The sequence below is a fragment of the Arvicanthis niloticus genome, chromosome 3, assembly GCF_011762505.2.
Source record: "Arvicanthis niloticus isolate mArvNil1 chromosome 3, mArvNil1.pat.X, whole genome shotgun sequence".
NCBI lineage: Eukaryota > Metazoa > Chordata > Mammalia > Rodentia > Muridae > Arvicanthis > Arvicanthis niloticus.
This window is the reverse complement of record NC_047660.1, coordinates 55,077,019-55,101,429: the sequence shown is the minus strand read 5'-3', so window position 1 is coordinate 55,101,429 and position 24,411 is coordinate 55,077,019. Positions and strand designations below refer to the sequence as shown.

General features: G+C 43.1%; 1 protein-coding gene across 2 annotated transcripts in view; it reads right to left on the bottom strand.

The window, feature by feature from the left end:
• Positions 1-24,411, bottom strand: part of Msra (methionine sulfoxide reductase A) — a 311,518-nt gene that overhangs the window by 102,229 nt on the left and 184,878 nt on the right. For both annotated transcript variants that reach the window (XM_034498957.2, XM_076930854.1), the window contains exon 4: positions 4,060-4,164. In XM_034498957.2, coding sequence (XP_034354848.1) covers positions 4,060-4,164 — 105 coding nt within the window. The remainder of the gene's footprint in view (positions 1-4,059; positions 4,165-24,411) is intronic.

Genomic DNA, 24,411 nt, shown 5'->3' with positions numbered 1-24,411 from the left:
TGCTTCAGTCCCTTGAAACACAGACACATAGGATTTCCTCTTTCAGAGGATCTGATTTCCTTGAATAGAGATTTTAAGCTTAAATTCCTTCTGCCTCTTCTGTGACAGGACCCTTGCTTGGCAGATTTTCTGGGAGTATCCTAGCATCAAATGCCAGGCGGCCCTTCTCGACTTCAATACTGTCAGTCTTTTTGTAGACAAGAAGTTCTCGTACAGGTGGGAGCATTCCCTGGGTGGCTTTAGGAATTGCCTAGTCTTGCTTCTGGAAAAGAAATTTGAGGGGCTGTTGCTTTACAGTTCAGAGTTGCCCACACCCACCATGCTGCTCTCTCCTGAAAGTTTGTTCTCTGCATGAGGTAGCCACCTTACATGCGTTCCCTCTGCTCACTCACGGCATTGGGGCTCTCTCTGCACAGCCATTTCCCTGGGAAATTGAAGAGGAGAACCTAAGTTCACTCACAGGCTAACTCTCTCCTTACCACTGCTTATTATTCACACAATGGTCTGCAGTCTGACATTGGAAAAGTTACACATGATGGCAAGTTTTGAAGCTTCAATGGTTACTGGAATATGATTCAGGGTTCTTCTGAGTTTGTGCTTTGGCTTCAGTTTTCCCAGTGTCCATTCATACTTGGTCTGATGGTTCTGTGCAGTCTCATAAACACTTATCTAAGTGCTCAGTTGATCTTGGTCCACTGGGTTCTGACTACTTTCTTATGAGAACATTTCCCTCTGTTTCAGGGGCTGAATCTTCCTACTTATCTGGACCATTCAGTGATTAGCATCACCAAATGGTATGCCTGACAAACAGAGGATGTACAAGGTCCTGGATGGGCACTGCTTCCACAACAGTTCAGAGATGGTGACAGGAGAGTCTCACATATTTTCTGGCCACATATCTCAAACCCAAAGACTTTTTCTGAATTACTAAGGAAACCCCTAATCAAGCCATAAGGTCTTGAAGAAGCATTATTTAGTGACATCCCTTCATCTTAGTCAATGGTGAGACTATTAACCCAATGACTTAGACCTCTGATTTATAAATGAACATAGCCAACTGTTCCTAATATGGTAATGAAATTAGACGAATGGATGAGTTAGAATTTCCATGATTGAAGGCTAGAAATTTGAGTCTAGCTAAAGATCAGGAAGAGCACATGGGTGTGGGGCTTAGGAAGCTATGTGACAGCTGGCAGAGTAGGCGGCTAGCTGCAGGGAGAACGGGTCTCAGGCCCCTAGAGTATCCTGGTGCATTTTACATGTCTCTGTCCCTGTTTGTCTTCCTTCCCTTCTTTTTTTCATGTAACAACCCTAGGGGATGACTCTAACTAATGTCTCATCCCCTAAGCAATAGGACAAAAGCATGGCCAAAATGAAGTCATCCCTTAGGCCAGTGAATCTAACCTGACATGTAGAAGGTTCCTGGGGAGAGGGAGAGGGAGAGGACTGTTACATGTTCCACTGCACTGAGCTATCCCCAGGTCATCCTGGTAATGGCATGGGAAGCACATTGAAAGGCAAGGCTTCGGCCCATGATGCTCACCTGGATGAGTTTTAAAATGACCTCCAGATTATGAGTCTATGAATGACATTAAAAACACCCCTAGAAGAAAAGCAGGCAAAGCTGTCACAGTAGATAGTGCTGTGTGCTGTCACCAATGCACAGTGTGATGGATTCAGTAGTGTGCCCCTCCTCTCTTCACAAGCTGAAGTCTCTGCTCCTATACCACAGAATGTGGTTGCATTTGTAGACTTAGAAAGATAGTTTTTGGTTCTTCAAGCATTTTATTTTACATGTATGGGTGTTTTGCCTTGTGTATATTTGTGTACCATGTCTGTCCCTGGTGCCCTTGAAGGCTAGAAAAGGATATTATGTGGATGCCAGGAATCAAATCTGGGTCCTCTGGAAGAACAGACAGTACTCTTAACTACTAAGCCATCTCTCCAGTCCGACAGATGTTTTATAAAAGGTAATTAAGTACAATATGGTCACTAATACAACTGGTGTCTTTGTAATAAAAGGAAACCCATCTAAAAAAGATCATGTGAGGACCCAGAGAGGAGAAGAGGGCCATCAGCATACCACGGAGGGAGGCCTCAGGAGAAAGAAAGCCTGCTGACTCCTGGCCTTTGACTTATGGTTGAGAAGCCTCCAGAATTTGAAGGCAATAAATGCTTGCTTTTGAAGCCATCCAGGCATTCATATACTCTTATGCCATGCTAGAAAAGTAAAACATGTCATAAACAAACAAGAAAACCAAGAGGAGGTGAGTGAGGGCTGTTGAGGTAAATGTAGAGTAAGTGTGGGAGAGAATAGAGTCTGCAGTGGCCTTCCTTGGGATCTTTCCTGGGTGTTCTGGGGCCATACCTGTTAACATACCTGAGCTAGTAAGGACACGATGGAATGGATACAATATTAAAGGGTGTCAAGATAGAAAAACAGTGACATGTGGCCCTGTCTGAGATGCCACTGAAGTGAGGCCTTAGGGGTCCTACAGGGACAGAACATTGTGCAAGGCAGCCAAGTTCCAGACTCCAAGCTGTCCTACAGGACCTTGCCTCAGGCTTTCTGGATTCTTGATGTGGGTCTCCTGGGTGGTTTTAGAAGCTTGAAGCACTCCATCTTGACCCCTGCCTTTACCAGACATATGACTAAATCTCTGCAGCACCTGATGGAGACTCACTAGCATGAGCTCTTGGCATCAGTCCACACTTCCTATCTATGCTGTCAAGGTGGTCTTCTTCATGTGCTAGGGCAGCCTAGTGGTCCAAACTCTGGTGACAGCAAACGTTTGGACCGAAGTGTTCTTGTCTCTGTAGGCCTTGACCTACTGCCCTACATCTCAGCTCTCACCTCACTTCAGGCCCTAATGTATTGGCCCACATCTCAGCTCTCACCTCACCTCAGGACCCACCTCCATAGAAAACCAGACATTTCCATAACAGCTCCACCCAGGTCTTAGCCCTTATCTACCTGGCTGGCTCACCTGATGGCATTACAGCAATCATTCTGCTGTACTTGCCTTTGCTCTGATCTTTGACCTTTGCAAATGACTCCAGTAGTGGGTAGTTCTAGTGGGGCATGTTGGGGGACACACTTGACACAACACACAGCACTTAAGACCCACCAACTTGTTCTGTTAGGCCCGGGTTAAGATTTTATCACAAGCACAAACGTAGCTGGGAAGGAAATGCCCACTCCTTAAGAGATTGTCAATATGGCAAACACATCACAGAAAATCTCAAAGGGAAAATTGTTTCTGTGAGTAGACAGAGGCTGGGCAAAGAATGCTTGTGCAAAATCCCAGTTCAGAAGCCTCTCTATCCCTGAACACAACACTGACAAAGCCACCCTTGTAAGGAGGCTAGGATAGAGTGGAGAAATCTTTCACTATTGACTACAGTATTAGCCAACAGGAGACTTTCTGCTTGCAAGTATATCCAAATAATGTATCTGGCCACCAGATACCATTTGTAGTCAAAATACATAATATCCCCACATAACAGATTCCAAGGAGGACAAACGAAATGTTTGAATAACCCAAGTTGCACTGTGGACTACTGAACACTGGTTTTCACCTTTATATTCTTTTTGTTCCTTCCTGTAATCACCCGCAGACATTTCTTAAAAAACAAACCTGATAACGTCAAAAAGATGAGAAAAGCTAAACTCTGAGAAAACAAAGGGACCATAAATCAGGGAAACTTTGTGGTTGCTGGGAAGACACTTTAATTTTGTAGACAAAAGGCTGCATTAAGGAAGAATAATGCAATAATCAAAGGTGAAGGGATCTCCATTGTCTGGCGTCTTTCTCTGTGGGAATTTTCCCACCCCTGACAGCTGTAATGGGGGGAGGGGCACTGACTGTGGCTGCGCCTTTATTCTCTTACCCCTCCACTCCCCGAGTGCCCCCGCCCCGTTCCGTCAGTAAATGTCTGCAATCATATTCTTGAGCTCCTGTGTGATTTCAAGGTTCATCTCTCCCATGCAGCTCAAACACTAATTATCCCAGCTGTAATTAGTAAGATAATTAAATACTGGCTCACTCATCACTCTACCTTGGGTCGGGTCATGATTCTCCCAGAAGACCTTGAGCAGTTCCTCAAAGCTGATGTGCTCTGGCTGGTACACAACTCGGACGACTTCTGCGTGGCCAGTTTTTTCTAGAGAGAGACGGAACATACAACCCAATTTTACTGATAACATCAAGTCATTGCAAGCTATTGGTGCTCCAAAGATCCTGCAGATGGAAGCTGAACTTTTCTCTCTGATGGAAGGGTACAAGTGTAATTGGATTTCAGCTGCTGGTCTCATCCCCAGTCTCAGTCCCCAGTTATAAAAGCATAGTTATCCTCCCTGGAGATTCCCCGGATGAAGACTTCTGTGTCTTTCATATAAGAACTAAACTCCATTTTTATTTTTCTCCCCCACACCCACATTTATTCAGGTGTGTGGGTGCATGTGTGTGGGTGTGCATATGGAGACTTCAAGTTGACGTCAGGAATTATTCCTGATTGCTTTTCTACCTTATTCACTAAGGCAAGACTTCTCAGGCAAACCTAGAGCTTGATAATATGGCTAGTCTTGTTGTCGGCTTGTTCTGAGGGTCTTCTATCTCTCCCTGCTGCTGGACTTTACATGTGGCTGCTGCTTTTATATGGGGGTTCTAGGGAATCTGAACTCCAGTCCTCACCCATATACAGTAAGTGCTTTAACTGCTGAGCCGTGTCCCCAACCTGGATTTTCATCTTCTAGTCTCATGAAATCAAGTCAGTCTGACCTGGTGCTCAGGAGTGGAAACTCTCAAAAGTGGACTTTCCCAATTTCTTTTTACATCACTGTATACTACAAGGAGTAGGCTCAGCTGAAGGACAAATCAGTGTGATGCTAGAAAGAGAAACCTTCAGAAATTGCCTGAGGACTCATCCCCATTAGGTAATTTAGTTAGTGGTGAGACACAATTGCCATGCTCTGAACACTGAGTCAGAGACAGCACCCAGGAGTTGTATTTTCTCAGCCCAATGCCTCTCTGTGTCCACAGTAAGTGGGTTTATTCTCACAAGCAATCCTGAAGATTCAAGAATGGAGAACGAAGTGCATGCCTTCATACTTCTTACAGCTGTCAAGGTCATGTTCTTCCTGCTGGCCAGTCTCAGAACGGTGTAGGAACACCCCCACACACACACACAACACAACACAAACACAACACAGTTTCTGTGATCAAATCTATACACTCTCTCTTTTCTGTCACCTTATGTATCATAAAGAATTTGACCTTGTCCAAGTGAGATCTGGCCTTTTCCCTTGGTGCCTGTGAGAAAAACTATGAGATATCCAGTAGAAATGGGGCTGTTCACAATAGACTGTAGGATGAGGTGAACTATACATAGCAGTAGGACTGACCGTGCAGAAAGAACAACCGTGGAGCCTTTGGTTGGCATGCTATTAGCTAACCTGGAGGCTGACTCCAACCACACTGGGGATTACTCTGACAGAATGGGTGGTACCTGCATAAAATCCTGGGACACCAAAGCTTAGGCTGGTTTTGTTGATGAACAACTGCCATGCATGGATGCTGGAGATTATCCCAGCTCTGCTGGAGAAAGATCAGAAGTCCATGGAATCCACCCTAACACTGCACTTTTACTCTTTAGCTGACCTGGAGCCCTGGTCTGCCCTGGCAATAAAGCATGACTATTCTTTCATTGAATTCTGATGGTCCTTCATGTAAATGACCAACCATGAGCTAGTCTGGGAAGAGCTCTCAACCTAAGCCACAGTAGACCAGGGCGTCCACTTGCATGAGGGTTTTCTCTCTTTAGTTGTGTCTGACAGCAACTCCCTTTTACAAACCAGACAGCCAAGACACACAGAAGTCAGACTCACACACGGCCACACAGCTAGTGGATTTCACTACTATCACTTAAAAACACGTGCCCACTGACTCCACACCCAGGGGTCACTCGCTATGTCAAAGGAGAGTGAGCAAGGTGAACACAGAAAGCCTGAGCCCAGAAAAGGAATAAAATCTCTCGTTCTCTCTAATATTTTTAATATGTGAATTTCTTTTTGATTATAGGAACAATGTTTATGAATAACATTAAGCTGAGAAGATGTAAGAAATGGAAGAGAAGAAACAACGAGCAGATAAAACCATGCACTGCAATGAAAGTTTGAGCAAATGCCACTTGTAATGACTGCATAACCTTCCATCAGGTTGTCCAGCTATGTCTTCATTGTTGCCTATCACTGGGCATTTATATGGAATCCTATTTCTAACCATGAATGTAAATATTTTCCGACACTTCTGAGGCATCTCTAGCTGCAGCTAACTGGAATTCTGAATCAATGTTTATAAATGTTGAAATATTTCTTGGGTGTCCAGTGGAAAACTTCTCAGTAAAGCTTGCCTCACTTTCCTTTCCCGTGGGCACCATGAGGGCCAGTGTCCCTCACTGCTATGGTCTTTTACATCTGTAGCATTCATAGCTGGAGGAGATAGTTCTGCCTCAGTGGGAGTAGGTTCATGTTACTGGAGTAAACACTGAATCTCATGGTGTTGGCCAATTTAGTTTTTTTTCTTTGCCCTAATGTTTGTCATGTTCTTTTTTCTATGAGCTATTAAAAGTGGTTACTATAGTAAAATTTTATTATTAATTGGTCAATACATACAATTTTATTCCGATACCATAGTCACAGAATTTAGCATCTAAGTGGATTTTATATTTATTAATTGCTTTTTCCATGTTTATGTGCATGTGGTGTGTATGTGTCTGTGTTTGCATGTGTGTGAGTACACATGTGTGGGAGCACTTGCATGTGTGTGTGTACATGCAGAGGCCTGAGGTTGAAGTCTGGAGTTATCCTGATTCCTTTTCTGCCTTATTCATTGAGACAGAATTTCACAATCAAACTCAGAGATTACCAATGTCAATTTTGCTAGTCAACTTTCTCTGGGAATTCCTGCCTCCACCTTCAGATTACAGATGAGCCACTATGCCCACCCAGCATTTAAGTCAGTTCTGGGCATCCAAACTATGGACTCAACACTGCATGGGACTTTAACCACTGAGCCTTTTCCCAATCCTATAAGTAGACTTTTTGTTAACAAATATAAAAGGGAGGTCAGTCAATGCTTAGAAGATAACAGCATGCATAACAATTGGTTATGGCAAAACACTTTGGGTCTATTATACACCTGATTTAATCATCTAAAACGTCAAAATGAATGATTTAACTACTAATGTGATTAGTGACATAATATGAAAATCATTAATGGGCAACGGAGATGGCCCAGTGGTAAAGTGCCTACCTCATAAACGTAAGGGCTTTGGTTTGGATCTCAAGCATTCATATAAGAAAGCTTGGCATGGTGGTTCCTATCTGTAACAAATGCTAGGGTGTTAGTGGTGTGGACAGGTGGATCCCTAGAACTCTCTGGTCAGTTAGCCTAGCCAAATCAACCAGGTTCAGGTTCAGGAGAGACCCTGTCTCAAAAAATATTGTGGAGGGTAATGGGGAAGGACACCTGACATATGTATGTGTGACCACCACATAGACATACATGTGCACACACCCACATGAATACATCATGCACTGCACATACACATATGCACACACATACACAAAGCACTTAGGCCCTCTGAATGTTAAAAACAGTAACAATATATTATAGACATGACAGGAACCATATAAACATGAAAAGCCATCGAAACTCAACAAGATATGTAAACCAGAGATGCAAGCAGGTGCCTCGCATAGGAAGCAGTAACTATACTGTAATGTAAAAAATGTTCAATATTTTTAATGACTGAACAAAAACCAATAAATGCACACTGAAATATTAGAGTATCATTTTTTGTTTATTACCTGCAAAACTGCTTGAAAGTGTGCCGGCAATGCTGATTAGATGGTGACCTACCTCATTTGACCCATCACAGGGGAAAAAAAAGACTAAGCCATCTGATAAAGGTCACTTGCAAATGTGGAAAGAGCCAGGAAGATGGTGATGTACCTTGATGATGTGACCAGAAAACACAGCTCGTGAGTGCAGCCCCCTAGTAATGAGAAAAAACTTAAATACCTATGAAATGTATTCTGCCATCTCTACAATGGTAGAGTAGTATACGAAACACATATTTGATTAAATGTTACCATTTTGGCTATACCTAACAGTGGCAATCATATGTGCCATCATATAGTGTATGCTTTTTGGTGGCTAGCTTATTTCATTTGGCATAATGTTCTCTAACCCATCCATGTTGTCGTTTCTTCTCATTCTCTCGCGCTCTCTCGCTCTCTCTCTCTCTCTCTCTCTCTCTCTCTCTCGCTGTGTGTGTGTGTCTGTGTGTATGCACGCACACATGTGCAAACCATGTTTAGTTTATCTATTCATCCACCAATGGACACTTGATTTGCCTTTGCCCTTTAGCTTCTATTAACACAGGACACAAATACTGCTATTTACTGGTGCAAAAAAGACACTGCCTCCTTCACAGATGAGCAAGCCAAGGTCTCTTTACAAGTTTTCTCACATTACAAGTCACACATTTAGGAAGCAACAAGATCCAAGCCCACCAGGTCTTAAATGAAGGTGAAGTATTTGCCCATCCAATGACCCCAAGGAGAGATTTTAGAACAGAGGAGCCTGAACTTACTACAAGAGAGCAAATGCCACACAAGCAGTAATATATAGGAAAAGTCATACCTGAGTGGCAATAGATACCCAGGCAAAAAAAAAAAAAAAAAAAAAAAAAAAGCTTCTTCTTTTGTGATAGCAATGTTGGGTCAGGAAGAATTTTTCTTTCCTAGTGTGTGTGGAATAGTAGCAGAGGTGAGAGAGTACGTGTGTACATGCCAGATTGCATGTGTACAGGCCAGAGGGCGACTCTGTGAAGTTGCTCCTCCCCTTCTATATTCTGGGGATAAAACACAGGTCACCATGTTTTCAGAGTAACCTCCATCCTGTGAGCCATCTTGCTGGCCCAGGAAAAAAAATTCACTCTTTAGCAAACACTTCTAGCTATGATTGCCACTGACATTATTTGTAAAGAGGCTTTAAAAAGCCTGGCCATTTAAAGGAAACTATCATTCAAGTTCAAGCCCCAATTTGCATTGGCAAACAGTGCAGAAGGTGCCCTGGCCAAGCTCACCTTTCAGTGTCTTTACTTTATTTCTCCGATGCAAAAGAACCTGTGCAAAAATACACACTGTAAAGGATCAAAAGGATTCTAGGGACTCAGGAGCTTTATGGAAATGCCCCAGCTTGGCAGGAAGGAGCTAATGCGCTGAGCTAATTTCATTCCAGAGGCCAAACTGCAAACACTGTTTTGTGCTTCCTGAGATAAAAAGGCCAGATCTTAAAAATATTTCGAGCTGTGTCTTCACATTCCATCGTGCAAATAGCATGATGGGAGTGATGTGCAAACACGCTTGTTAACAGTTAGCTACAGCACAGCAGGCGGCTTCCCACTGCTGGACGAAAGTATCTTGAAAGGAAAAAGGAGAAGGACCAGGTAGGTGCCTTTTTCTGAGCATCTTGCTCCTCTGCCTGGACCTCCAGACCCAAAGGAAGGAACGTGACTTCAGAGGAGTTGGCAATGGGCTACTATTACCTGAAAACTAAGCAACTAGGAAGAGATATTGGAATGTGCACCAGGCAAGGATGGCCAGAGGTCACCCAGACAGAGAGGATTCTGGGAGCTTGGGAGGCTAGGTAGCTGTGTAGCCTCTGGGCTATTTAGCAGCTCTATGGCCTCCTGGAGCTCTTCTCTGGACTTTGGCTTCATTGTCTGCAAAATGGGAACATTAATAACTTCGACTTTGTGGGATTATACTCAAAATTAGTTCTGTACTAGATTTTTCCCCAGCCCCACTCAGCCTTCATCAAGATGGGGGTACTTACAGACTTAACATTGTCCTCTTAGCCTAGTGACACATGTTCTTCTGCCTTACCCTCCTTACCCCTAAGTCCTATGTGATTCTCCCTTACCATTATAAAGTGGACAGCTTCCTTACAATGGAAGACAGCTGAACAAACAGCTCTGCAGTGTGGACATATCGAAACACAAAACACATTCATATCAACTTTATTAATAATAGCCTTGTTGGTATTGTTATGATTAGTAACTTACTGTTATTTTTTTAAATTTTTTAGTGTGGGAATCTGTACTCTTCCAATATTCTCTAGATAATTTCTAATAGTTTGAAACCCACAGATCAGGAGTGGACTCCCGAACGCCTTGAGGGGCCAGCACTAAGCCCTGCTTTCCTGCTTTCTGCACGCACTAGCTGTCTCTGTGGTCTGAAGGCACAGGAGGCTCAGAGCCTTCAATGATGGAGGAAACAAAGGTTATTAACTCTTTGCAAAGGTCTGTGATGACAGTGGGGAGCAGGTGGAGAATGGGCACCTCATATTCTCTAGGAGCAATAACAGTATAGACAGGTAGCATATGTGCCAAGCCCTTGAGATGAATGGCCTAAGCTGACCCTCACAAATACCTCGAGGCAGGCAACATTATTCCTATTCTTTGGAGGAGGAAATCAAGATACAGAAACCAAGATATCTTTTCCAAATATATATAATTGAAGAAGACTAGATTTGACTTCTGCTAAGATGGCTCAGGGACACAGGAAATGTGAAGATAGTGAAGATGGTATAATGACTGGTCCCCCATGTCTTAGGCTGTCAGAGTCAGAGAAGGGTATGTTTCATGTGGCTAGAGAAGGCAGGGGTGAGTCTGAAGAAGGGGAGGGATTCCAAGGAGGGTAAAGAGAAATAGGCTTGAACTCTTTGTCCAGAGGGTCATTGTAAAGGTCCACAGCTTTCCATTCCCCAGCTACCTACTTCTGTGCAGAGGAAACAGGAACCCCTGTCCATGGCTTGCATATTGCTTCTGAATCTCTGAGTGTCTTGCAGTATCACCAACACTCTGGATGGCTGGCAAGATGGATGTTACAATGCCCATCTTTATTGATAAGAAAATCAAGGCTAAGTTCATGAGCAAAGGAGACAAGTAAGAACTTAGCAATCAACAATGCTCCCCACACTCTCTGCAGTGGTATTGGAGCCCTGGTCTGGCCCCAGGACCCTCCAAGATAGATGTGACCCTGGTCTTGTTTTCCCACACCCTCTTAGATCCAGGTCCCCTTTTCACCTGATCCCATACACAGATCCTCTAACTTGCAATGCAAAACCCCTGCCCACTCCCAGGGTCTCTTGATACCCAGCTTTCTCCAGAAGCATACAGAGTTGAGGGCCACAAGAAGAGCTGGTACACCACAATCTAATGGCTGAGCTTAAGGCTTAGTGCTGCTCTTTCCCCCTGAAGTCTCTGTGAGGAGGAGTGCTGCACCCAGAACCCAGCACACAGAAGATATTCAAATGACGATGATTCCTCCCCTGGACCCTCAGCCCCATAGGGTCAGCTCGCTGCAGGTAATACCTTCATGCTCACTGTCTTCAAGTATGTTCTAGTGCCCCATCCAGGACACAGGGAGCGCCTAGAGAGAAGAGACAATAACAACTGCTCTCCCCTGCAGCTCCCTGGGCCAGTGCACAAGATACAATGTGAATAAACACACATGGACCAGGTAACGAGATGGACTGAATTTTCCCACTACCCATCTAGCCTTCATCCAGATGGAGGTCCATGAAGACCCCAACCCTGTACACTAGCCTAATGGCACATGCTATGCATGAACTCCCTGCCCCTAACCTCCCAAATCTAATATGAACTCCACTTCTCATCCTAAAATGGGCATCCTACCTCCCAGAGGACAATACCAGATGAACCAAAACAACAATAACACTGTACAGATGGGCCAACAGGATATCTTATTTATTCATTGATTTATAAGCATGAATCAAATCCTACAAAGCCCCACATGCTGGGCCAAGTATTGAGGATTCAATGATGACGAATGGTAATAGAATAACAAGGAGCCCCTGTCCCACGGGCATTGCCTCATGTAGCAGTCTAGGTAAGGAACTGATCTGTTGAATAAAAAGACCAGATCTATTTTATTTACCCTGCAGGCTGAAGGAATGGGAGAAGTGAGTTACAGAGGGGTTTTTTTTTTTTTCATTAAATAATAACCATTCTTTAATATCCCGCATCCTTTCCCTGCCAACCAGACTCAGCTGAGCCACGGAACCAAATAAAAGAGCACAAAAAGACCCAGGTGTCTGAAGGGAGAAGACAGGAGAGAGGGTGGATGAATAATATTCCCCTTTCCCACACGAGATTCAAAACACTACTTTTCTCCTGCTAATTAACTACAAAGAGGTAAGGTGTCAGCTCAGTTTCATCTCCAGCTCCTGCCGATAGAAAATGCGATTTCTAACAATGTACTCATTATAAAAAAAAAGTCCTAATACATCAAAATTGGATGCCCTGTGGAGTTCATTATAGGATCTGAGGAGCATCTATGCTGCCATTTTATCTTGGCTTTCTTCCTTTTGTCTCATCCGTCACTTAAAGCGTCCAACGAGAAAAGTAAGCTTTAAAAAGCATCCTATTGATTGAAACATAGGGAAAAAATATGTTAGAGTGATTGTGTTTTTTTTTTTAAATCTGGTTGTCCATGGGGAAACATGCTGGGAGTTTCAGAATCTGATGGTGGGTATTTTATGTGGACATATCATTCTGAGACTCTTCTCTCAGAGGACTGCTATAACAGCAGGCAAGTACTCACTCAGGAAAATTCCCCCAAAATGTGGTTCACTTTAAATTTTGGTGATACTAGAGGTTTCCCACCACTGAATGTGGAGGTACAGGTTGGGAACTCGGATGGGAATGGGCAGTTTACCTGTTTCTGCTTACAACATGCTGATTGCAGAGGCAGCCACCACAGGGTGGGCTGGGTTTCCAGGACAACAAGTGTACAGAGGGTTAATGTATGGAGGAACTGATGCTCATCTTGCAGAGCACCACTGATTCCTCCCTACCATGAAACAGGTAGGCAGTATAGACAAGTGGGTTTATTTGGGTAAGATGTTTCAAGTAGGTTTGCAATAGAAAGTGTTGGTGCCCCATGAGGACTAGATAACAGCCAGAGGGCACAGCCCTGCCCCAATACCAGGGTGACAAAGAGTTCTTGAAACCTAGTCAGGTACTTTTTCATACTATTAAAAAAGCATTCTCAGCTTTGAATAACAGGGGCAAGAAACAGCGCCTTATCAGAGGCTGCTATTATATCTTATAATCCAGTAGTTGCATGCATAGTAGGGCCTGGGAGCTGCCTGACGTCATCCACATAGGACTGCACAGGCTGCATCGGACTCACCTGACACTTGCTTTTCAAGTTTGTGTAGTGGTCACATACTCTCCTACTTTGCATGGTGCATTCCACACAGGCACTCCACATAGAATATATCCCTATGATCACAGGGCAAGAGTGGTCTTGACTTACTTATGTTGCTGTTGTTCACTGGCAGTGTAGAGATTGAGCTGAAGTCCTTGTATATGCTCACTTCTACTGAACTCCAGCCCAGCCCCAGTTTAATTACTTTTAAAGGAAATGTAACTAAAAGCCAAGCCTTCAGATTTATTCAGAACATACTCCCACATAGATATACTATTTGTTGCATGCTTTGGCTTTTTCCACCTGTTCAGGTCCAAGATCCCTGTTGAACCACAGGGCATACATATAAATCAATCCGATGTTTTATCTTAAAACCATACAAACCAGATAAGCAACCAAGACTACATCTTTATACATGAATACATAAATATATACACACACATATATACATACATATATATACATAAATATATATATACATATATACATACATAAATATATACTCACACACATATATCCTTTAGAATATATGCATAGCCCCAAACCAGGCAATTCTAGAAGCTTAGCTCACCGGGTCTAATCAAACCTTTCTCAATGACCATAATATTATTCCCATAAGCATCTAGCTATGGGGTAGCCACTAAATTATTGCACCAGTGCTTTCCTATAGAGCCAAACTCAGCTGTAGCTAGATTGATATTGGGAATCTTTTAAACTTGATTAGTAAGCTTTGATGACAGCTAGTAATTAATTTAGGACCCCAAAGACTTGTCCTTAGGAGCACACCAAATGGCTTCAGCAATGAAGTGCTGGGAAGTTGTGCCAAGGACATTGGCATTGCAGTGAGAATGTGACTCAGATGAATCCCTCGGCTTCCCTGAGTCTTGGGTCCCTCGACCACAATGCAGTTATAATAAAGATGCCGAAAGGGCACATGTGTCAGGATTACATAATCAAACACAGAGGGTACACCATCAGGATCACACACACACACACACACACACACACACACACACACTGGTGTTTTGACTACAAAGCATCCCAATACTTAATTTTCTCTACCCCAGTCTCACAAGGTGGGAATTTAATAAAAATGATCCCAGAATGGTGGCTAAGGCCACAGTTCTAAAGAAGGAATGAAGCTGGAATAGATGCATGGCTTCCTTTCTATTAAAAATTAAGTTTAATGGTAGAAAAACTCAATCCAAGGAAACTTAAATTAAAAAAAGGAAAAACCATTCTCAAGTCAGGTATTAGCAAGACTACATGAAGCCTGGGGAAATGGGTGTTAGGAGCTGAGAGGGAAAGAATAATTGGTGAACACACCAGACAGCAGAGACGGCAGCCAGCCTGTGTCACCATGCCTATTTTTGTTACCTCAGACTTCAGAGTCAATTAGGCCAGCCACAGCGAAAGCACAGAAATGGACACCTGTATCCAAAATGACAAACAAGGCTGGCAACTTTAATCTTCGATGGGCATGTTAATGCCAGAAAGCATCTTGGTAAGTGAATCTGATCATTTTTGTCTGGGCAGATAGATACCCATTACAGAGATCATCATCAGTGTACAACAATTAGGTCAGTGTGACCTTGGAAACATGAACTTCAAGACACAAAGCAAGCTGGTCATGATTTCTGCGGCACGTTCTCTGCCTTGGCCTCTTCTTCAAACTGTCAGCACTCACACTTGCCTGATCTTGCTGCAGAGGTTGGGAGAGGGGACTGTTTGCAAAGCTTGTTTGTTTTCATGGATGAAAGGGTTTCTGATTAGTACAAATGATAAATTATTACCATTCATTAGCAAGGACAAATGAATTGTTTTAGGTCTCAATGCATCTCTGACATTCACATTTACAAAGGTGGAGGGTTGAGAAGCAGAGTCTCTGTTCATGGCACCATGACAGAACAAAATCACCTCCCTCCATTTTAAAGAGAACACTTCAGAATGGCCTCAAAACCTGAAAAGTAAGTCCCATATTTCTTTGTCCCTTTATCTCAAAAGCATTGGAAATATAATTAGAAATGTGGTGAAGAAGCCTCCACCATTGTGCGTGGTGATAAGCTTCAGATGTTTGGCTCCCAGCACAATAATGGCTGTGGTCTTGATCATCGCCCCTTCACAAAGCAGCCCCTTGCTTCACACACAGGGTGGGGTCAAGGTTTCTGGCATATAGAACAAAGTAGAATTCCCTACAGAGGACCCACTCCACAGCGGCTGGTCATTGTGTAGCTTTGATACCATTCTCCCCCTGTAGCACAAGCTAGAATTGTCCTTTAAAGACATTTCCGTATGTCTCGCACTTTCCTGAAGTGGGTTGTACTGGGTGTGCTGGCTCCCGCATCCCCAGACCTGCATTGTTCCAGCATTGTGCTTTCAGGACCCGGGAGTCTAAGCTGTGCTTGCTAGTGAGCAAGTACTGCCATGCTGTCAAGCTGTTTTGGCCTAGACTGATAGTATACAATCGATCCTTGCTGGAAAATGATGAGTCCATCACCCCAATTTATTTTCATTAAATCAATTTTTTGATAATGAGTTAAACTTTCTTAATTGATACTTCTAATGGGGAAGGACAAGAGGAGAGGAATCGGGGGTTGGGGAGGTAAGATAAGAATTGTCCCATGAAGATTTAAAGTAGGGAGTCCAGGGCTATTTTAACTTATTGGTGACTTCAATAGGAAATGCTATTCCTATTTCCTAGGGTAACAAATTTAATGTGATATAATTTGCTACTATATAATTCAGCCATTTAAAGTGCACCATTCAAAGGGATTTTAGAATATGTAGAGTTGGGCAACTTTCATCACAGTCAGTCTGAAACAGTTGCATCACTGAGAGCTCTTCAAAATGATAGAAAAAGGGAGTTAACCCTCCCACTACATTCTACACGGCTGGTAGGATCTAACTTCAAAATCAGATAAACACAGCATGAGAAAGGGAAGTTAGAAGCTCATTTTATCAATGAACCAAAGTGCAGACACCGAATCAAACTTAACAGTAAACTGAGCCTAGCGATACCCATGTGAGTGCTGAAGTGTCGTGCAGTTTAGTTTTACTCCATAGGAAATGAAAGTCACTACTGGGCACATTTTATGAAAGTCCATTCTCAAGTGTATGTGGCAGAGCAGTGTTCAAATCTGGGAGCCTGCTTGGGACATTCTGTGGACAACCTGTAACAACAACTTAATATTTATCTGTAAGTAAGCTTTAAAAGATGCTGAACAACCAACTATGAAAGAAGAGGTCATCAGTGAGAGAGAAGGAAAACCAAGGTACTAGGTCTCATGGGTCCTGATAGTGGATCTCAAGAATAAAACATCTGGTGAAAAGAAACTTCACACAAGATGTAGACAGCACTATAGCACCTACAAATGACTTAGACAGGCAAAATAGATGTTGCTTTGTGGTACATACATGCATGCAAGCGCAAGCGCGCGTGTGGCGCGCAAACACACACACACACACACACACACACACACACACACAAATGTCAAGGAAGAGCACAAGCTGGATAACTGCTGCCTTCCCAGAGTGGATGCAGGAGAGAAGTAAGACTGGGCATGAGGGGCACCCAGATGCTTCACTCTCTGCAGTGAGGTAGGAGCTTTGCCATAGAGCCATGTGTTCAGTTTCCCTGGGCTTTACAACTTCAGCTAACTTTACAGAATCTCATTTGTAGAGCAAATGCCTCAATTTCCTTGTAAATTAGCACCTGGTCTAGTCCTGGACAGCTTCATAGCTCATAGTGATTCACATAGAAAAGCAAAACTACAGCATTAACTTTTAATTCACTCTTAAGAACAAGTTATTACTAACACTGCATTTGAGAATTTAACTTTAATTATCCATGCAAATACACATGTTGTTTACTGTTCTGAGTTTCTCTGTGACCCCATACTAATGTACACCAGAAAACGATTGTTTTCATTGCAAAGGGTGAGACTGAAACCCCCTTTCCCTAGTCTATTAAAATTTAACCTTCAAACCTTTACCTTTCAGCCTTGTAAATGACAGAATCTAAAACAATGTTTGGAGATTGTGCCCTGATTCTTGGACGGTATCTGCCAGGAAGTTAAACAAGATTGCTTTCTGCAGCAAACTTTAAAATGAATAGAAAATAAACCCTGGCAATAGCACCATGAGATGGCTGGTTAATTAAAGGTTCGACCTAGACCTAGGAGCAGCATTGACAAAGCTGGCAAAGCCCTCCCGAGAACCTGCCCATCCCCCTGCCTGTCTGAGGAACACACATGCTGTACATGCTAAGAGTCTGGCCTTACACGTAGACTTAAAAATGGTCATTTTCATCACAAAGATGGTGACTAAAACCTCTGGAGTCAGGCTGTGTCCTTCACCCTAGGCTGTATAATGAAGCCCAATATCTAGGACCTCAGGATGGGACTGTGTTTGGAAATTTTATATGGTGATTAAAGTGAGAGAATTGGGATGGGCTATAATCCAAAACGATAGCCACTGTTCTTTTAATGGGGAGAATAAAGGGCTGGAAAGATGGCTAAGTAATTAATAGGACTTGCTGCTCTTCCAGAGGACATGGGTTTGGCTCCCAGCACCAACATGGCAGCTCACGACCATTCATAATTCTAGTTGTGGGGATATGATGTCCTCTTCTGGCTTCCACAGATACCAGGAACATAGATGATGGTCTGATATTTGAAACAAGGTCTCTCACTGACCCAGAATTCACCAAGCAGGCTAAGCTAGGTAGCCAGTAAATCCTCTAGATTCACCTGTCTCTAGCCCCCAGTGTTAATATTACAATTGCCACTATTACATACAGCTTGTTTGTGTGTGTGTGTGTGTGTGTGTGTGTGTGTGTGTGCACGTATGCTTGTGGAGGCCAGAGGTCTATATCAAGTATCTTTCTTTAATACTTTTTATCTTATGTTTTTGAGACAGGGTATGGTCTCTTCACAAAATTGAGAACTCACTGATTGGCTAGATAGGCCTGCTAGTGGACCCTGGGGATTTACCTGTGTCTGTTGTCATCGTCTCCCAATGCTGGAGCTAGAGACATGCTGTTGGCATGCCTGGCTTTTTATGTGGATACTGAGGATATAACCTTACGTTTAACACTTGTAGACCAAGCACTTTACCCACTGAGTCATTTCCTCAGCCTTCACATCTAGCTATTTTACTGAACTCTGAAAATCAAACTTAGGTCCTCATGCTTGTATGGCAAACACGTTACTGACTCTGCAGCCACCATGGCCAGCAGAGTAAGGATCTTGAGGAGGCAAGAAGATACTTTGGTTCAATACAACTAAATAGCTGGTGTTGATTCAAACATCAAGAGTCTGGCCCCAAATAGTTTATTTTCAGCATATTTAAGCACACCACAATTTGGTGAAAATGTTCCAGGTGATAATTAACTCAATTCTGTGTGCACAATAATATTTAAGACAAAACTACATTAGATATCCTTGTAAAGTACATGTGACATCTTCCATAATGGGCCCTATAGTTTGACTACATGTGACACTTTCCATAAGGATAGATTCTATAGATTGACAAACTCATGATATGGGTCTGGGGAGGATCCATGGTAGTCTCAACCACATAGATAGAGCAAAATGTCACCAGGCTAGTAACAGAATCTATTCCCAGCTTTCTGAGCAGATTAACAGGTTATGTATCTCTTCCTTTGAAGGAACAGCCTCATGTGTTTCTTAGTTTTCCAAGTGCTTATCTGTGAGTACAAGGACTTTAGTGCCTCCGACACTGACTGACACATCCTCAGTCAATGGGAGAGAAATGTCTAAAAGCATGTCATAGTGGCTGCCTTCTATAGGGTCTAGCTCTGAAATATACACAAGCTTAGAGCTGTTTTGATGCATAATGACTACAAGGCCAACCCTGTAAGTGTTCTGTGTGTGCCGGCGTCTTCTGGCAGTGTTCCTCACCACCAGAACATAAATCATGGGCACCCAAATGGATGTATCTAAGTATTAAATCCTATAGCACTTTAAAACATTCATTATAATGGAGACTATGTTTAATCATACGCTTCTATGTGAAGTGAGACTGAATAACGAGAAGCTTGGTTTATGTGTATATGAAACAAACTCTAGGGAAGAACCCACACCAGGTTTTACATGCACACTTGTAAACATCTGCCTAAGTGTAAACATCTCAGTGTGCACAGCTCCACCATCTAAGGATTCCATAACCTCTCAAACAGGGCTATCAATGGGAACCATGTGTTCAAGAACACAAGCCTATGGGAGTCACTTCTAATTCAAGCCACCACAGTCAGTATCCTGGCTGGTCAGACAAGCCCTGATACATGGTTGCGCTGACATTGTATGCTGGCCACCTAACAGCTATCCACCTGGAGATTTTCCTTCCTTATAAAAGGTAATTGCAGGCAGGTGGGGTCCCTGTGATGTCTCAAGGCATCCCCTGACTATTCTCATACTGGCTATTTTATTCCCACTTTTAGATATTAGTTTAGATCTGGGCACATGAAACAGCTCTGGCCAAGAAACACAAGAGGTTGGCTTGTTGGAGGACTTCTAAAAGTTCTTCTCCTCACTAAAGGACAAAGAAATGTTTTTTTGATGTTGGTATACTGGGGTTGAGAGCTTGATGGGTAAGGCTGTGGTGGCCACTCTGGGACAGTAATGACACAGTCAAAGCCCAGGATGGCAGAGCAAAATTAGAGGAACTGAATTCTTAAAGAATTTTTTGAATACTGAATTTAGTCCTCTGGAACATTCTGACTTCTTCTGGTTATATAAAAAGTACACATCCTCGTTCTTAAGCCAATGTTAGTTGAGATTCCTGTAGCTTATTGCTGAGAGCGTTCTAAACAACTACATAGTAGATCTTGGATCTCATTAAATTCTTACATCAGTGGTATAAAGCAGGCTTTAAAAAAAGCAAATAAAATAGCAAAATGTTCAATATTTTTGCCAAGGTCACATGCTTGTAAATGGCAAAGCTGAATATACAATCAGATCTGATTCCAAATTTGGTGTTTCTTCCAATGAAACCAGATGATGCACACACAAAAGCCTAGAGCAGGAAAACCTCCTGTCAATCATGCTGACACCCTTAACAAGTCACCAACAACCGTGCCATTGGCAGAGGAGACAAGCCGCCTAGCACAAGTACTGTCCTGCTAAACTCTGCGATTGCCATTGAGTTCCTTACATCACCCACTTATGAGACCTCTTGTCTCCATCTATAATTTAAAGGGGGAACTCAAAACACACACCTGCAAACTGGAAGCATGTCCCGCTTTACACTTCGGTATGGTACTGTGGAAGATAAAGCCAAGACCAGACACTGGCCCCTTCTTAAGGAGTCTGAAGATCCTTGGAATATACAAGGGAGCACATTCCAGAAAGCATCTCTCGTGGCATCACAGATTCTGAATGGGACTCAAAAGAAGAGGTGGTCCCATAGGCAGAAGTGGATCACCAGTTGATGGACAACAGCAAAATAGCTAAGATTCTGGATGTTAGGTTATATGAAACTCTTAATACTTTTTCTCACAACAATGGCAGTTTTAATGCATTACAATCCTGGTAGGTCTGGGACTGCCCAACAACTAGGGTGAACACACATTAGATATAGAGAGTGCCTGATGCTGGCCACAGCAGTCTCTAGCAGGGCTGAGGCAGAAGTGCAATTCAGTTGTCAGAAGGGTACTGTGTGTGCACGAGCACACGTACACGCACGCACATGTGTGGTGGTCAGAAGACAACATGCAGACATTGGTTCTTTCTGTCTACCATATGAGTCCCAGGGATCAAATTTAGATTGTCAGGCTTGACAGCAGGTACTGTTACCCACTGAGCCATCTTGATAACCCCAATATTACCAATATTTTAAGCCTTGAAGAATGTGTGTTTCTAAAATGGATGTTCATACTCCCCTGTCTTCACTCATTATGAGAGTGAACAGACAGGCTTCAAGAGACATTCAAAATGGCCACTCAATAGCAGAGTCTCGAGAACAATTATAGTAAGAGGTAAAACCACAGGATTCTCACATAATCAGCAACCTAATTACCTTTCGCAAAAAGAACTCCTAAAAAGGAAACACATCTAAATCCAGTGTCAGGTCACCGGGCATGTTCATGGAGATGGCCATTGTCCTTTTGAGCATGAATAAAACAGAGCCTGCAGGACCCACAGCTCAGAATTTTGAGGACCAATCCAGACATAAAATGAGGCAGGAATCTGGAGCTGCCTCAGTACTTTTAAGTCAACTCAAAAAGAAAACTTAAAACTTCAAAAGTCCCATGAAGAGAGGTGTTCTGAGATGCAGCTGATGGATGTGGGTCACTGCAGGGTAGAACTTAAAGTCTATTTCTGCCTCTGATTTGGCCCAAGCCCTCCAAGATTAGAGAAACCCTAGCTGCATGCCCCACCACCAGAAGCTAGGTGACTCTTTCCTTTTCCCCACCATGATGGTATAACTATCCTGGCAGGAATGTAGATAACTTAAAGAGACACCAATGGCTCAGAGATGATGATGGGCATGCCAACACGTTGACCAGTACTGCTTAGTCATATATATCTCTTGCATTCTATCTTAAACCTCATATCAAGACCTTGGGAGGTGGAGGGTCACTGGACTTATTTTTCCCTCTTCCCAATGTAGTCACATTCAAAGAACCCCCCTCTTCTGCTTTTCACTGTTACTTTGTTTCTTTGGTTGGTTCATTGATGATAAGTGAGTGATGCTGGCTTCTTAGGATTTTGTTGCCTAGGCTCTCACCCTGAGTCTAGTAATAAAGGACTGTGCTCACCCAAAGCATGAGCCAAATACACCCTTATGCCTTAAAACTGTTTTTGTCAGTGTTTTGACACAGGATGAAGAAAGTCACAATGTAATATTCTGAGATATGTATCCAGTGTGGGATGATGAAATCTGCTATTGGCATATGCATCCCCTCACATGCTTACAGATGCTAAAGATGATAACCTATTGCCACCAGACAAGTCCTGTGAATAGTTAGTTCCTAATGCAGAAACACTATGTAAATCAATGGCCGTCTTCAAATAAATCAATGAATAAGTAAATGTATTTGGGTGCTAGATACAAAGCTAGGTGGTTGAGAGAGCTTTCTGTTCTTCCAGAGGACTTATATTCCCTTCTCAGTATCTGCATTGGGTGGCTCACAACAACCTATAACTCCAGCTCCTGAGGATCTTGTGCCTTCTTTTGACCTCCACTAAGACACACACACACACACACACACACACACACAAAAATAAAAAAGTAAGTACTTTAAAAAAGACAAATATTTGGACAAATGCGCTCACTAGCTTTGTTATGCTGAGAGACTGACATGAGACTTAGTGTTGTTGCCATCTTAAGTCTGCCAGAGTAAACATCATCAGAATAATTTCACAGAGCTTAAAACTTACTGAATCCGATTTTAAGACATTGCCCTAATTTCTCCCATTATAATCTGTGGCTGTCATTATAAAAACCACAGTTTCATGCAATGAGGTAATACTTCCTTATTTAGAAAAGCTACTGGATGACTCATTATCATTGTGGTGGTGATACACTTTCAATTACATGGAGGAAAAAAAACCCTCAAATCCCTTTTAATTCCACCTCCCTTAACCCTGAAGGATATTTTGTCCAGATCTCACCCGCTGATACAATCCAGATGAAAAAGAGATCCTTTCTTTATTACTTAGGGGGAGCTGTAAATCAAATGGGAACCTCCATGGGGTGGGGATAAAGGGGGAGAAGGAGGGATGGCTCATTTGCTTATTAGGTTTCCGTAAAAAACATTAAGAATAACAGGCGGGTTCAGCGTGCCCCAGCCGAAGCCTTGAATCGGTTGCTTCTGAAACATGAAAGACGTCTCTTATGAACAAACTGCAATCACCCTAACTTTCTGTAGTCTCATGCACATGCATGCTGCCCTGACCGATGAAACGTTATTAATAAAGGAAGAGATGAGTATGAATTAAAGCAAGCCCCGCTTAATCACATTAATCCACAGCAAGTCAAAGGCTTCAATTTTCGAAATAATTTTGGGCTTAATGCCTCGGAGATGGGCAGCCTGCTCCATTGAGGAAGCAGCTGGTCCAATTTGGGCTCCATTGTGAGGCTAGAATTGTCCGGTCCTCACAGCCACGCGGAAGCCTGACAGTTTTCAGGACGCGACCAGAAGTACAGAGACAAAGGAAATTGCAAGACATTGAAAGGGTCCTGAACAATGAATGACAAGGCGGCCCTCTGTGGGGTGGATTATATATGATTACCAAACTCACTGCCGGCATGGGTGGCGTGCTCTCTCGGGCTCCTGCAGCTGCTGCAGGATGCACACTCAAGGACCCACTACGGAGGCTTACATACCAGGAACAGGCTGGCTCTAAGGCAACAACGCAGCAACTGCTGGACAGCCGCCTCCCTCTGCCCATTCACTCAACATAGCAGCATAATGGTCATCAGGCAGCTACTGTGGGACTTCTTGTGAGCAGCATGCACACATTATATGACACTCTCATGTCTGAGCAGTAGAAGGGACTTCCTCCCCAAGTGGGACTGTGGTTTTCATAAGCAAGATGGCTGGCTGCCTTCGTGACAAAACAGAAAATGTAGGTTAGAACAAAACGTGTTTGAAGCTGTGCATTAAGAAGTATAACTAGCCCCATGAAGGATGAACACCGAGTGGAGGGGAATTCGAGGGTGGGGAGGTGGGAGTGGTGGGATAGGTGGGGGCACATCCTCATAGAAGCATGAGGAGGGGGGATGGGATAGGAGGTTCCTGGGTGGTGGGGGGAAGGAGGGTTAGGGGGTAAAATCTGAAATATAAATATAATATCTAATAAAAAAAAATGAGTATAACTGGCTGCAGATACCAGGGCAGTCCATGTATGGTCTTGCTTTCTTCAGAATCAAACCACCATTCACAGACTGTGTTTCAGAGCATAGAAACTAGAGGGAAGCAGCTCCATATTCCCCACAGAGCCGCCTGACTGGGGGAGGTGCAACAGACCTGAGGAGGAACACCACAGATGTAGAGGCAAAAGCTCAGCTTCATTTTCAGTTAGCTGTGACTGTTGTCAGGGTTAGGAGTGACTTCATCTTTGGCCAAGGAAAAATGTTTT